The sequence below is a fragment of the Schistocerca americana genome, chromosome 3, assembly GCF_021461395.2.
Source record: "Schistocerca americana isolate TAMUIC-IGC-003095 chromosome 3, iqSchAmer2.1, whole genome shotgun sequence".
NCBI lineage: Eukaryota > Metazoa > Arthropoda > Insecta > Orthoptera > Acrididae > Schistocerca > Schistocerca americana.
The window spans coordinates 380,606,685-380,622,149 of record NC_060121.1 but is presented as its reverse complement, the minus strand read 5'-3'; the positions used below and the strand labels follow the sequence as shown (position 1 = coordinate 380,622,149).

The 15,465-nt window shown below is 38.1% G+C and overlaps 2 protein-coding genes across 3 annotated transcripts in view; one reads left to right on the top strand and one right to left on the bottom strand.

Annotated features, from left to right (window-relative positions):
* LOC124605193 (D-aspartate oxidase) overlaps positions 1-15,465 on the top strand; it is a 257,938-nt gene that overhangs the window by 42,768 nt on the left and 199,705 nt on the right. The window lies entirely within an intron of this gene.
* The window catches only part of LOC124605192 (DNA replication factor Cdt1), a 105,326-nt gene that overhangs the window by 39,151 nt on the left and 50,710 nt on the right, over positions 1-15,465 (bottom strand). For both annotated transcript variants that reach the window (XM_047136708.1, XM_047136709.1), the window contains exons 3-4: positions 4,926-5,090; positions 4,595-4,788 (exon numbers count right to left, since the gene is read on the bottom strand). In XM_047136708.1, the coding sequence (XP_046992664.1) occupies positions 4,595-4,788; positions 4,926-5,090 (359 nt within the window). The remainder of the gene's footprint in view (positions 1-4,594; positions 4,789-4,925; positions 5,091-15,465) is intronic.

Genomic DNA, 15,465 nt, shown 5'->3' with positions numbered 1-15,465 from the left:
AAAGTTTTCATTTACCTCAGGAGACGAGTCTGGTGGGTGATAGAAGAATCCAATTACCATTTAATGCCCATACCTGATACTGAGTAGTGCTCACACAATCTCACCTGCAGCTTCAATTTCTCTCTCAGTGGATTTGAGTTTATTGTGACAAATACATGACCTCCATTTCCCATTAGCCTATTCTTTCAATGTACACTTGAATTTTCCCCAAAAATCTCACTGCTATCGATTTCTGGATTCAACCAACTTTCTGTCCCTAGCGTTATGTGAGCTCCGCCACTTTTCAGGAGTGCTTCAAACTCTGGCACTTTGTTGCGAATACTTTGGCAGTTAACCATTACAATTTTAATACTCTCACCTGCAAGAGATGTTTCTTTCAATCTTACAACCAATCTTCTCCGTTTCCTACAGCTATTGGTATCTGTATTGGAAGAAGAAGATGATCTTGTGTGCGCCCTACACACAGGGAGCCACCTGGGTAGCAGCCTCTGATGTGTAGTGCCCACCTGACTCATTTAGGGGCACCCTGCAGCTCTCAGCCCTATGACAGACAATAAGTCCTTCCACTTGACTCACAACCAAGGGGCCACACTCAATTCTGGGGACAATGCTGCAAACTGTGAGTTTCCTTGAAACTCTGTGTGCAAGGCTAGTCTTCTCAATCTTCTCTACCATTCACTGGAATAATCCAAGTATGACCTTGAGGCCCAGACAACAGGCATCGTGTGTTCCAATGTACGCCACAATCTGCAATTGCTTGCACCCTGTAGGGTAGTACTTGCAGTACCTTTGGTACCAGAACCACAGTTACATGACTTTCAGGTGCCCTTCCAAAACACCGATTCGCAGCACCTGTAAATCATTTCACAGTAGTCAGATCGATTTCCAGCTGCTTACAAATGTCAACCAACTCGTCCCGTGTTTGAGACCAGCATTCATAGTGGGGCTGCATTTAGCTAGTGCAATGCATTATAGGACAGTTAACAGACAACTTTAAGTTAAGTCCGCTGGTTATCTTTTAATCTGTTGAGCTAGAAAGTTGCTAATTACCTATAATAATTGAAGCAAATACACAAAATGAGATTTCTATTAACCCTAGAAACATCCAGTACGGGCAAAAATCTCCCGTACATCTCTATTTTTTTAAAAATGGCGTGGCAAATATCCTTCTATGTTTTTGGGTCTTCTTCTATTTGTCTGTTGCCTTATAATACACTATGCTGTACGTTTCTATGGTTAAATTTTTATAATTGCAAGTACAAAATAGGAATTTTAGGCCCATGGGCACATTCTGCTCGGGCTTGGTACTCCACCCGACCATAATTCTTATTATCTTCCCTACAACCACCAAGCATGGGCCAAATTTGCCCGTATGTTTTTCTTTCTTTTATTCAGTTTGCAACCTCAAACATGAGTTTTACAGTGGTTTGTTTTGTTGAGTTTCACTTTCATTGTTGATTTTAGACTTGCCATTATTACTATTAGCAGTTTGTCACAGTAGAGCAACGTCTTTATTGTAAAGTAGATTTTGTAAGATGAGTTATAGAGGCTTGAACAACGCAAAAGTTCTTGCAGAACTGTTTCTCAATGACGAATTATCAGATTTAAGTGATTTTGAGTCAGATCATACAGAAGTAGAAAAGGATTCCAGTGAAGAAGCGGAGGACAATGAAGAAGAAACCAACCATGCAGGTAACGCTACAAATAAATATGTTACAAGTTCTGGCAGAGTGTATCTTGCAGATGCTCAGAGACATAGTAAAAGGGATTTTGGTAATATAGTTCATGAACGTCAAGGAATAACCAGTGCTGGGAAAGTAACAAGCATATGTGAATCGTTTGAAAAAATTTTCACTCCTGAATTTAGTATGGAAAATACTTGACCATACAAATGAAGAAGCTGAAAGAGAAAACATATCTCTCGTTAGCGATTCTGAAATATATGCATTGATGGGAATTTTAATTCTAATGGGAGTTTACCAGGGCACCAATATTTCTTTATCTGATTTATGCTCAAATTTATTGGGAAGAGTGATTTATAGAGGAGCTATGGGTAAGACGAGCATATCAGCTATTGAAAATTCTTCGCTTTGATGATAAAGGCACCAGGTCAGAAAGACGTGTACGTGACAAATTTGCGCCGCTGCGTGGAGTATTGAACGGAATATTCACACGGTACTTCAGAAGTCGACCTGACAATACAATTGATGAAATGTTGTGTCTTTTCAGAGGTCGTTGTCCTTTCAAAGTTTCCCTCAAAGACAAACCTGGAAAATATGGAATACTAGTCATAATGCTTTGTAGTGCAATTGAATGATACATAATAAAAATGGAAGTGTATGCTGGAAAAGATAGTAGACCTGCCAGAGGACGAGGTCCTCTTGAGATTGTGAAGTGACTGATGAAGTCAATAAAGAATACAGGCTACAATGTCACAACTGACCGCTTCTACATTTCTGAGGAGTTGGCAGACATTCTCTATCAAGACTACAAACTTGCATTGGTTGGGACACTCAGATCAAACACAAAACATGTACCACACCGAACTTAACACGACAGCAGGCAGAGAGCTGTATTCCTCCAAATTCGCATTCACAGACCCACCTTCTAAGAAGCCGCCAGTAACAATTGTCTCTTACATCACAAAGGAAAAACCAAAGAAAAAAATCTGTTGATGTTGTCTACACAACATCGTAATGCAGGAGTAGAAGTTGATACACCAAAAAAGAAAATGCACATAAACCTGTACTATAATTCCACTAAGGGAGGAGTGGATGCCGTAGATCAAATGGTTAGGACATACTCTACAAAAAGGGGTATGAGAAGATGGCCACTGTCTATGTTCTACAGCCTACTTGATATAGCTGCAGTTAACTCGTACACACTGTTCAAGATGAATGCGCCTAAATGGAATGAAGGGAAACCAAATGCCAGAAAACTATATCTCCATGAATTAGGCCACGAACTTTTGAAACCATACATAGAAGAGCGAGCCATGGATTTGAAACTACTCCAGTTGCCTATTACTTGCACGATGGGAGAAATCCTAAGAAAGAAACCAGAGGTAATCAAAATTGCTGCAAATGAAAAACCAACTAGGAAAGCAAGGTGCTACTTATGCTTGAAGAATGCAAGTAACCAGAGAGCAAGAGACATCACAAAAACCAAGTTAACATGTGGAAGCTGTGGACGCCATCTGTGTAAGACTCATTCAGAATCAACCATTTTGTGTGCAGAAGGTAAATGTCATCTGTAAGTGAAAAAATTCTCTCCAAGTGAAAAGTGTTTTCCGAGAGTTTTCAATGTACAATAACATGTATTTTAGCAAGTGTTTTCATTTCTGTTTTTGAAACTTTCTCTCAATGACAAAGTTGTACTATTCAGTTAATAGATCAAAGAGTGCATAGAAACTTTAGACAGCCTTCGTGTTCAATTACAAACCTTCTTATCTTGTTTACGCAAACTTTCAGTGACCAAGATTTGGCCATTCTTGGTTGTTATATTCACCCAATGAGTGTTAAAATATTAAGCTCCCAGTTATGTTGTCACTATTTCCTGTTAAACTAATATCTCAATGGAAACAGAATTACATAAAATAAACACATATTACAAGATTTACTACTTATTGTAACACGGGCAAAATTTGCCCTTGGTTGGTGCTCCATGTGACCTAAAATACCTTGGTGTTTCTAGGGTTAAGGCAACAGAAAAACCTGTGGTAAAAGTTACTCATTTCCTAAAACTTATTGAGGTTAATTATAGTTATTTGGCAAACTAGAAAATGGAGTTAATTTACAATAAATGTAGATAATATATGCCCCTCTTTAAGGGAAAACCAGATGTAACACAATATCTTTCTTAGAATATCTGCTATAGTAACTAAATCACAAACATCTATTTACTACAAATGAGATTATGCACAGGACAAAGGCAATTTCCAAAATCCTTGATGTGCTCATTTCCCAGTATGGTCGTGACCTCAATACTAATGGCCTGGAGTCACTAGACTATAATATTCCAGAAATCAAGAGTTAACAATGAACTTTCACTGAAGTACTGTGGAAACAAATATTTACTGAACACATCAATTTCATGAAGTACAGCAGGTCTTGTTCCAGCTTGTAGGAACATCATAGAATATTGTATAGCTGGCAGAGACTTCATCATATTTGTTTGAAACAAAGACAGCTTTCTTGTATCATTAATCATATGATGTCAGTTTCAGTCTACTTCCCTCTATTTGCAAACATTAAAATAAAATGGCCAGGGGCATAAGAGCACATAAAAAAGGAAAATCAGCAAATAAAAGACAACATAGCAAAGACAATTTGAATTGAAGAACATGTACTTGATACAATAATGGATGGGCATGAGATAACTAACAATCTGAGTGATGAGATTTCTTGTCCTCCTTACCGATAAGAGAAGCACTATACCACCACAGAACACTGGAACTTGAAAAAGTTACAACACACTAAAATCTCAAAACAGCCGTCGACTTTCTATTGTCTCCATATTTCTTTCCTAATTTTGGGTATACATCCAGTTAAGTACACTGAATACATTTGTGTATATATGAAACTATTTTATTTACCTAACTGGAACCTCTATGTCAAGAGCTTTGAACTTTTGTATTTTAGGTGTGCCAGGAGTTTCCAATGCTTTCCTTCTTGTTTCTAGTTCTTTCAGTTTTGTAGCACATCTGTTGATTTTGGTAACTTTTTCTTTCAGCTCAGCGAGTCTGGTGCTTCTTGATAATTTGTTTCTAATTTCAGCCAGTGACAACTCCTGTGATGGGAGACATAATAATCATAAAATCTGACACAGATAAACCTAATCCAATACTCCAAACATAAAACAAGACATTTGTACTGAATTATTTAATGTATTTTGTTTTCTTCACTTAAATGGTTTTAAATAGCTACCTTTGGAAGACAGGAGTTCTCCTGCAGTCTTTTAGGAGTCATGAGTCCAAGCTCTTGGCGAGCATTGGTTATGTCTAGTGGCTTCCCAACCTGTACCTTGTCCTGACAACTTTCAAGTGGTTCCATGGATTGGATTGCTTTAGATTTCTTTTCACATGGGGAAAGCTATAAGTAGACCAATAGAAAAATTAATAGCAAAATATAAATCTCAACAAACTGAAGACTTTATTTACTACACAAACTAACTTAAATGACTAATAACAAATTTACCTCATGTAGTAACTTATGCCAAGATTTCATCTCATTTTTCAGTATACTTTCAGTTATATTTTATTCAAACATGTCTCAAAAGTAATGCTGTAAGCCCTTCAACACACTTCCATATTCAATGTCAAAGGAGATTCTCAGTGGGGAGTATTTTAGATTTTCAAGGTGTTAATAAATTCAGAGTATCACTTACTTCCCTTTCATTTTTTTTCCTTCTTCATCGTGCTGCAGATGTGTGTTAAATAATGGGATAACTATTCATGGCAAGGGAAACGTGGCGCAGATAAAAGTAGCCTGTTTTAACTATAAGGGAAATGCAATGAAATTACAGGAGTGGAGAGCTGAAACACACTTACCATTTATTTACAATTAAAAATACATTTATATAACATGCCTAAAGTGACTCCTGCAACATCAATACAGAGCTGTGCATGTCTAAGTATATTCAGACACACCCAATGTAAAGTTCAGATATCGATGGTGGCAACTTCATGGCTAATGTGATCTTTCAGTTCCTGCATTGTACGTGGATTTCTGTCATGGACCTTGCTCTTCAAGTGTCCCTACAGAAAAAAAGTCGCATGGTGTTAGATCCGACAAACTTTGTGGCCATAAATGTTTGCTGACAGTTCATTCCTCAGTGAAGACCTTGTGGACTTGTTCCTGGGATATCTTAGATGTGTGGCATTTTACCCCATCTTGCTAGAAGAAGCAGTATTGTCTTTCATATTCAGTGAGTTGAGCACAAAATGCATCAAAAAATTCCACATTGCAACCATTTGAGCTTAGTGTCAAAAAATACCGGTCCAGTTATTTGTGTACCTGTTACATTGCACTAAATGCCAATTTTTTCATTGTGATGTGGTTGCTGACACACATTGTTAGGGTTCTCCATTGCCCAGGTACCTTGTGTTCTGAGAATTCAAATGACTGGCAAAGATGAAGCCAAGCTTCATAACTCATGATCTAATGGAAAGTATCTAACAAGCCATCACTGATGTTATTCAAAAGCCATGTGCAGTAATCTACACATTTCTGCCTGTCATCCTCCTGTAACTGCTGCAACACCATCACATGATATGTCTTTGAATTAAGTCTTTTCAATGTCTGCTGGCAAGTCCTCCTCCTTTCATGCAGCTGTTGGGCCAATTTACATGCAAACTTCTTTGGGCTCTGAATAATTCTTCAATGAATGTTTGCAATAACTTCTGCTGTGCGAATTGTTTGTCATTTTACGTTTTGCACAGATCCATAGATGTGTCAGTTTTTATACAGACACTGTATTGCTATGTTTGCTGGTAATTCTCTATCCAGATACTTGACACTGAAAATTTTGCAAGTTTCCTTGATTGAACCTGTTTTCACACAATCTTCCATGATTTCAATTCTTTTTTCTATCAGGAAAGTCATACTGCAGACAGCAAAGAGAAACATCTAACTTCACTGATGAAATAAACAAATGCTGACTGAGATAAGCTAACAATCAAATATGAGGGGCATTTGAAAAGTCCATGCAAAACTCCGAGAGATGGCACCACTGGTGCGTATCGTGGTCACGTTTAGTTAGTAGCATTTTTGGAAAGAATGCACACCAAGTTTCAGCCATATTGGTCTATTTCCTTGTGTTTGGCATTTGTGTGAATCAAGGAAGTCGAGTGATTGCCAAAAAATGGGTGAAAATGAATTTCGTGTGGTTAAACATTACTTTATGAAAGGTAAAATGCCTCAGGAGACAAAAAGAGAAGCTTGATAAACATTACGGTGACTCTGCACCTTCGATCAGAACAGTTTATAAGTGGTTTCAAAATTTTCGGAGTGGCCATATGGGCACAAGTGATGCTGAACGTTCTGGACACCCTGTGGAGATTACGACTCCAGAAATCATTGATAAAATCCATGATCTGTTGATAGATGACAGAAGAGTTAAGGTGCATGAGATTTGTAGTGCTGTGCGCATCTCGAATGAATGGGTACATAATATTTTGCATAAACATTTGGACATGAGAAAGCTATCCAGAAGATGGGGTCTGCGACTGCTCACGCTTGACCATAAAAACAGAATCGTGTGAAGTGTTGCACGGATGGTTTGCAGCTGCTCAGTAAGAATCCGCAGGAGTTTAAGCATCGTTTCGTCACTGTGGATGAAACATGGATACATCACTGCATTCCTGAGACCAAACAACAATCTAAACAATGGGTTACGAAGGGAGAATCTGCACCAAAAAAGGTGAAGACCTTTCCTTTGGACGGAAAGGTTATGACGACTGTCTTTTGGGATTCGCAAGGGATAGTCCTCATCAACTATCTGGAAAAAGGTAAAACTATTACAGGTGCATATTATTCATCGTTATTGGACCTTTTGAAAACCGAGCTGTAAGAAAAACAGCTAGCAATTAGACCGCAAAAAAGTCCTTTTCCATCACGACAATGGATCAGCACACACCTCAGCAGTTGTGGTCACAAAATTAATGGAAATACGATTCCAACTCATTTGACATCCCCCCTATTCTCCAAACTCGGCTCCCTCGTACTACTATTTGTTCTCCAATTTGAAGAAATGGCTGCCAGGACAAAGATTTTATTCAAATGAGGAGGTGACTGCAGCAACTAATAGCTATTTTGCAGATTTGGACAATTCCTACTATTCGGAAGGGATCAACAAATTAGAACAGCATTGGATGAAGTGTACAAGTCTAAAATGAGACTACGTCGGAAAATAATAAAAAGTTTATCCTAAACAGATAAGTCGTTTTTATTTTGCACGGACTTTTCAAATGCCCCTCCTATTGCATAAAATTGTCCACTGTTGTAGCTGTTTACTCTATTTCAGAGGTCAAAATATTGGAATTGCATTCAAAGGGGAGACGGGCTACTTTTAACTGTGCCACTTTATATAAATACAGCACATTGTGGCTACCTGCTACTCAATGACTCTCCTATATGGTGAGTAGTAATCTTTTTTAATACCATTACTTACATTTCAATTACATTTTCTCTTTTTCATTGCGAGTCAGATTAGTAATCTTGGGTTCTAGGTTCAACAAGTATATTAGAATTTTTTTACAGCATCTGTTTTTCACCATAAGCAATACATAAAACATCAAAATCTCATAAAAAGGAGAAATTAATACAAACTATTTGCGAATCCTTCCCAAACACAAATCCTCAAAATCTTTCATGAGGTAAATATTTGGTCTTTCTCCAAGAAATACTTAAGCTTCCGGTACTGTTTTCGCACATATTCAGTGAAATGCTTAGCCTCATGAATGTGACTCTGGAGGTATAAAAATATTCTGTAGTATCCAAAGTCACTAATTGTATAATTTTTATTTAATTACAACAAACTTACCAGCAAAAGGACATTCATACCATATAGCCCACATAACAAAGATCAAAAAAGTTCAATTTGGGGAAAGAAATTAGTGTCCTCACAAATTCTTGTACAGTGATAGAAGGGAGTGCCATAAACAACATATTAAAAATCCTGACCAGTGGGGTGCGAACATGGGGTGGGGGGCGTGCTGAAAGGTCAATTTTTCTTGAAAACCTGAAAACCGAGTTAAACTACACTAAATATCCTACAAACAGGTTCCATTCACTTATTTCTCTAGGACTAACAGTTTCGACACTGCAAGGGGATGGGAAAAAATTAATATATATATCACATTACTGAAAATATTGTTTCAGTGGTATAAAATTAATGTTTATCTTTAAATGAAATGGTTCAAGAAGAAATATAAATTATTTGTATCACAACCTACTCCGCAGAACTGAATTAACATATAAATTGTCTTCTAGGATGTGAAGGGGTGCAAAGAGGTGGGGGGAGAGTAGGTCGCTGTCTTGTGGTCATGCATGTTCATCCTTTGTAGGTCTGCAGACTGAAGAGTGAGCAGGCAAGCCCCCAACACACCCAGGGGGATTGTTTATTTTCTACAAAGTGTGTTAACACTTCACGAAATACAGATATGAATTACTAATCATACAAATGCAAGAAAAGCATATGGACTGAATCAACATAACCACTGCACACACTTCTACACTACTAGAGGGGAAATTGCTTCTAAGTCACCCTGTACAAGAGCTGTTGCACTCTTCCAGGAAGAGCAACTTCCTTCACCACGAGTGTGCCTTGCTTTTCAATTTACAAACAGTCTGTACCTCACCAGCATATTCCCGAACAGTTTTCCTGGCCAGTTCTCTTACATCATTAGAGAAAATAACTTAAAAGAGTTTGTGTTTTTGTAGTGGGCCTATTTTCAGTTTATTAAGCAAGTAGTTATTTGCAGTCGTTCAGTGCGCTTCTATGTAAAATACATTTATATGAACAATGACTCAAGCCATGAAAAGCACCCCAGCTACTTAAACTGGAGACAATGAAAATAATGCTGTCAAATGTGTATTGACAGTATGTTATATTTGGGCCATGCTCTTCAGGGTGGTAGACAGCAGACAGGTCCAGCTGATGAGCTTTTTACATAATAACTGAATTAACAACTGCAAATAAGTACTCATTTAACATAAAGGAAGTAACTCCACAAAATGAACAAGAGCTCAGTGAAGTTATTTTGTCTACTCACATAACAGACCTGGACAGCAAATGCTGGGAAGATACAGTCTGTCTGTAAATTGAAAAACGAGCAGCACCTGGTGCCTTTGCCGGAAGAGCACTACAGCTCTCGTATGGGTTGACCAAGAATCAAGCCCCCTTCTAGCAGTGTTGAACAGTGTGCAGAGATTTCTGTAGGTTCTGTCCATGTGTGTTTTTTGCAGTATCATATTATTCGTAACTCATACCTGTATTCTATGTAGTATTAATACATGTTTTGGAAAATAAACAGGACCACCCGCCCATGCATTTATGTACACAGTGCTGCCAGTGACTCATAAGATGTGCTGTGGAAGGTTGGTACAACATTGTGAAATACTCTGTAGTTGCTTCTTGTGATGGGCTTGAGAGAGTGAGAATGTTCCTGGTTGCTCTTCAGTTTACAGACCTATGAAGGACGGATGTGCATGACCTCAATCTGGCAACCTGCCTTCCATCAAACCTAGCCTCCACATCCCACCAGCCCTTCCTCAAACCTGTCACACCCCAAGAACACAGGTTATCCCAACATAAATCTCTACTGCTCTTAGATGTTGTACACACATTTAACCTCTGTTCTTGAACCACTTCACTTCATTTAACAGTGAATGTTAATTTTACACCAGTCAAAGAATATTTTTAATAATCTTCAATTTTCCACCCCTCCCCTCCAGAAAAAATGAATAGGACATTTTTGGAGGACATTTAGGACATTTTATTTTTGTGTTGGGAAATATTTTTATAAGAAGCTGTAGAGTTCCAGTTATTCAAGAAAAACATAAAAATGCATCTCCACCCCTATACTCACACCCCAGCAATCAGAATTTTTAGTATGTTGTTCAGTAACTCCCTCCTGCCACTGTACAAAAATTTGTGACTCCACAAATTGTTGCCTCGTTTTCCTACACTGGCTGGACTAATAGGCACAATGCAATATAAATGGATTCAAACCGAAAAGCTCCGTATTTTAATCACGCTACTGCACCTACCGCAAATAAAACTTGTTACAAACTACATAAACAACGGCATGCAGTTGAAAAGATCAGCATTATATTATTCAACTAGTTATGCAATCAGTCGCACTAACATTTCGTGTAAATCTGAATTTCCCTGAACATTTTTGTCACAGTACATTCTATCTAGCCCCTAACCTATATCGCAACAATTACACAAAACTTTCACTGAATAGAATTCATGTTGGCATCTAATTCATGTTGGCATCTATTCTCTGCAAACCACTCTGAAGTGCATGAATGATGATACTACACATTAAGGTTTTTAAGGTTTCTTCCTGTTCCATTCACTTGTGGAGGGAAGAATGACTGCTGAAATATCACTGTGTGTGCTGTAATCTATCTAATAATGTCTTTGTGGTACCTAGGGGAGCAATATGTGAGGGACTGTAGTATATTCCTCATTTAATTGTGGTTCTTGGAATTATGTAACTATATGATAGCAATACTGTTGCTGTCTACCTTCAGTAGTTTTCCAAATCATGTTTTTGAGGATTTTTGTGCCACTCCCCCAAGGGTCAAACAAATTTGTCAATATCTGTACTGCCATTCTTTGGGCACATTCAATGTCCCTTTCTAGTCCTATGTGGTACGGGTCCAATATACAATATTCTATGATGGGCCATACAACCATTTAGTAAGCAAATCTCCTTTGTAGACTCAATGCATTTTCTAAGTATCCCATCAGTGAGTCGAAGCCTGCGACCAGTTTTACCTACAGCTATGTGGTAACTCCGCCTGAAATCCCCACAAGTGGTTACCTCCAGGTATTTGTACAAGTGGGTTGTACCCATCTGTGACTCATTGATATCTTAATCATAAAGTGTACAGTTTTACATGTCTGAACATTTAAACCAAGTTGTGCCACTATGAATCTTATCTAGATTTGACTGAATAATTTTGTAGCTTTTTCAAATATCAGTTTGTCTTTGATAAACGCATCCTCTGAAAAAGTTCATGATTACTACTAATACTGTACCAAGTCACCATAATACAACACAAACAGCACAGGCTCCAATACATTTCCCTACAGCACTCTAAGCTACTTCTACATGTGTTCATCACTCTCCATTCTAGATAATATGATGCATCCTCCTTCCGAAGAAATCCTCAATCAAGTCACAAATTTCATTTGATACCCCAAATGACTGTAATTTTGTTAATTATCTATGATATAATTCTGTTTAAGATTATTCATCTAAGTTCCACATCTAATCAACTGCTTCTGACAGATGGATCATTGATCACCATCATAACCTAAATTTTTATATAATAAGTGTTAATTCTGATGTACAACACATTTTACTTATATTTACTGAATAGCACTCAAGTTGTTACTTTGGTTCCCGTTTTAGGAATTATGCCTAACATTACTACAACATTCACTGAAATTCTCAACTATCTCCATTTATTTTGTAGGGGCACCTTCCAAGAACCAATCTCACTCATTTTGTATGACAGCACTGCTCAACTGATTTTTTGGCACTTGTCAAAATGCTTTTTGAACCACTTTAAGTTGCTCAGTCCAAGCATAAGGTCAAAATATCACAATTCAGATTCACCTAAAAGACTGTTTTATTTACTGCTAAACAAGTAAAACCTCAATAAATTTTAAAATATTTCGCACTGACAAAATTGTTATCAGATTTGGACTACCCTAATTATTTGATTCACATAACAACAAGATCTGTTCAATTTGTATTCTGGTATTTTTAAACTGATGATTATTTTAGTATGTTTTAGCCATTCTACCCTCGTGTCACACACTGTAAAGACAATTTGCATGAGGACTCCTAATCAGTGTGATGTGCACTGAATCTTTCATAAAACTGACCTCCGGTATTTATTTTAAAGTATATACAGATTAATATGATGTATATCTTGGGCGACACCATGGGAGTGACATCATAGGTTATCATTAAAAAAGAAGCTCAAGGAGAGGAGAGTATTGGAAGTGACAGGAACTGGTGAGTTTGATGCAACAGAGGACATCAATGCAAGCTGCCTGTCACTTCAGATAGTACCATAATTTCATTTTGGATAATTTTATCATGGCAACACTAATAACAGCCACAGCTGAGTAATTTAGATAAATGTTTTCGTCTGCACAGGATGTTAAGAATAAACAAACATTTAACAAAGTTTTATTTATTTTGCTCTTTCTTATTCAGATGTCAGTATTACTTCAGACATGAAATTAATCTGTAGCCATGTAACTTGGGATGAAATGAAAACTAAACTAAGTATGGCCCACAGGATTTATGAATTGGTGTAGCTGGTGCTGCTGTCTCAATTCAATTTCAGAAAATAAGCAGGCAGATCTCTAGGATTTGTTATGGTGCCGAGTCAAATACTTTTCAAAAGCTGAGAAGTATTGTACTGCCTGTCTGGAGGAGGTCATTCTGTAGAAGATACCTCACTGTGTTTGAGTTCACAATATATTCTAGAATTCTACTGCAAATGAATGTCTATGACAAAGGACAGCAGTTTTGTTGAACACTACCACTACTTCCAGACAGGTGTGACCTTCCTTTCTTCTAACTTAGGATTTTTCTTTTCTTTTTTTTTTTTTTTTTTTTTTTTTTTTGTTCAGGGGTTTCACGACATATTAAGGTAATAATAGAGGGTACATCAAGACATTGGCAAATTCTGTTCAGAATGTGATATGGATTCCAATGGGTGCTGAGGCCTTGTTCAATTTTAGCTGTTCCTCATCACCACTGTCACAAATGTCTGTATCAGTCATCTTTTCAGTGGTGTGAGAATTAAATTGTGGTAGCACCCGTGGACACTCCTAGTTGTAAAGAAATATGTGAAAACAGAGTTCGGCATTTCTGCTTTTGTTTTGCTACATAAAATTTTTGTTCTTGTGTAATCCATGAGTAGATGGACACTGTGATGCCACTGACAGCCTTTACATATGCAGGTTTTGTGAGAGGTCTTTCAATTAAGCTTCTGTTACAGTAGTCACTGAATGCTCCACGCATTGCTCTTTTGATGGTTGGCTGGTTGGTTGATTTTGAGGGGTGGGAGGAAGGGGGGGACTAAACAGTGAGATCATCAGTCCTATGATCAAAGGGGGCAGAAACTGAGGGAGGAACAACAGCAACAGCACAGTCCTATTGATGGGAAATGAAAACAGGCAAACAAAAAGGTAGAAGGAATGTCGAGGTGGCAGGAATGGGGAAGGCCCGGGGTGTGGGGCGTGAGAGTGAGCGATTCCCCGGAGGTGCTATGTGCAATGGAGTGCCGGCACTGCTGCCAAACAATCCTAATCCCAACACCATACCTTGACTGTGACAACACCAAGGGAAGAACACATGCAAAAAAAGGAAAACAAAACGGCACAAAAGACCAGACAAAATGTTGGTAAAAATGGTGGGTGCAGCCTGGCTGGTGTGAAGGCAAGGCTAAAGGCCTCCTGAATCAATGCCAGCACTAACCAAGAGGCTCCAATTCCACGAGGAAATTCAGCTAACTAAATCTGGAAGACTGATCATTTTATTAGTAAACAAAACATTCCCCGTACCGAGTTCAAACCCGCCACTGTTTAAATGCTGAATATAGATAATCAGCATTGACAGCCGAAGGCTTCCAGCATAAAGAGGTCACCCTCATTCTGCCAATGGAGGAGCAAACAGAGGTTTAGCACACTCTCTTGCCCCTAGGGTGGGAAACTGCCCGTAAAGGCATCAATCAGCAATGGTCTGTGGTATGAGGATGCCAAAGGCAATGGAAATAAAGACACACAATGTGTATCAACACAAAAGGTGGCTTATAACTGAGGAAGTGTCAAGATGATTTCTCCACTGATAAAGATTCCAGACTAGTCCCTCATTTGCATCTCCAGGAGGGCACTGGCAATGGGAATATGACCAGAAGGAAAAGATTGAGTAACAATTGACAGGGCAATGTTCACTGAGTAGGGATGTGGAATATCAGAAGTTTGAACATCATAGGGAAGATAGAAAATCTGAAAAGGGAAATGCTAAGGCTCAATCTAGATACATTGGGGGTAATAGTGAAATGGGAAGTATTTTATTTTTTAAATATAATCTACACTGATTGAAAATGTTAAAATTTTTACGTGCATTACTTCACAATCTAATAAAAATCTGTAATTTTTTATGTAGAAGGCTGAAATGTGTAGGTGATGTCAAAAGAGGTTGGGCACTGGGTTGAGGATGTTGAAACAAAGTTTGAGAGACTAGAAACTTTCTGATGGTTAAACTATAAGAGGCAGGCTGACACACAAAATGATTGACGAACTACAGCAGTATTATGGGATGGCGATTAGAAATAATACTGCGGATTTGTTGAAAATAAAGCAGGCAGTATGGGCTACCTTCTTCCACAGACAGTCAACTGATGAAAACCCAGTACAGCACCTTTGCCCTCCTGCACCTGATTCATGGTACAATTACTGCAATGTCCAGTACTCAAACAGTTCATACATCCATAAACATTCCATCCCAACAGCAGTCATGGGTATCATAAAACCTATTTACAGAGACTTGGCAAATCCTAAATAACTAAAGATGTGGCTGCATGGTCACTCAAAATCCCAATGAGTCATGCAGTGATCTTATACAGACTCACTTACCAAAAAATGTTTTTGTTGGAATGAAGACACTAAAGTGGGGGGTCAATGATGCTGTTATTGTTTTTAATG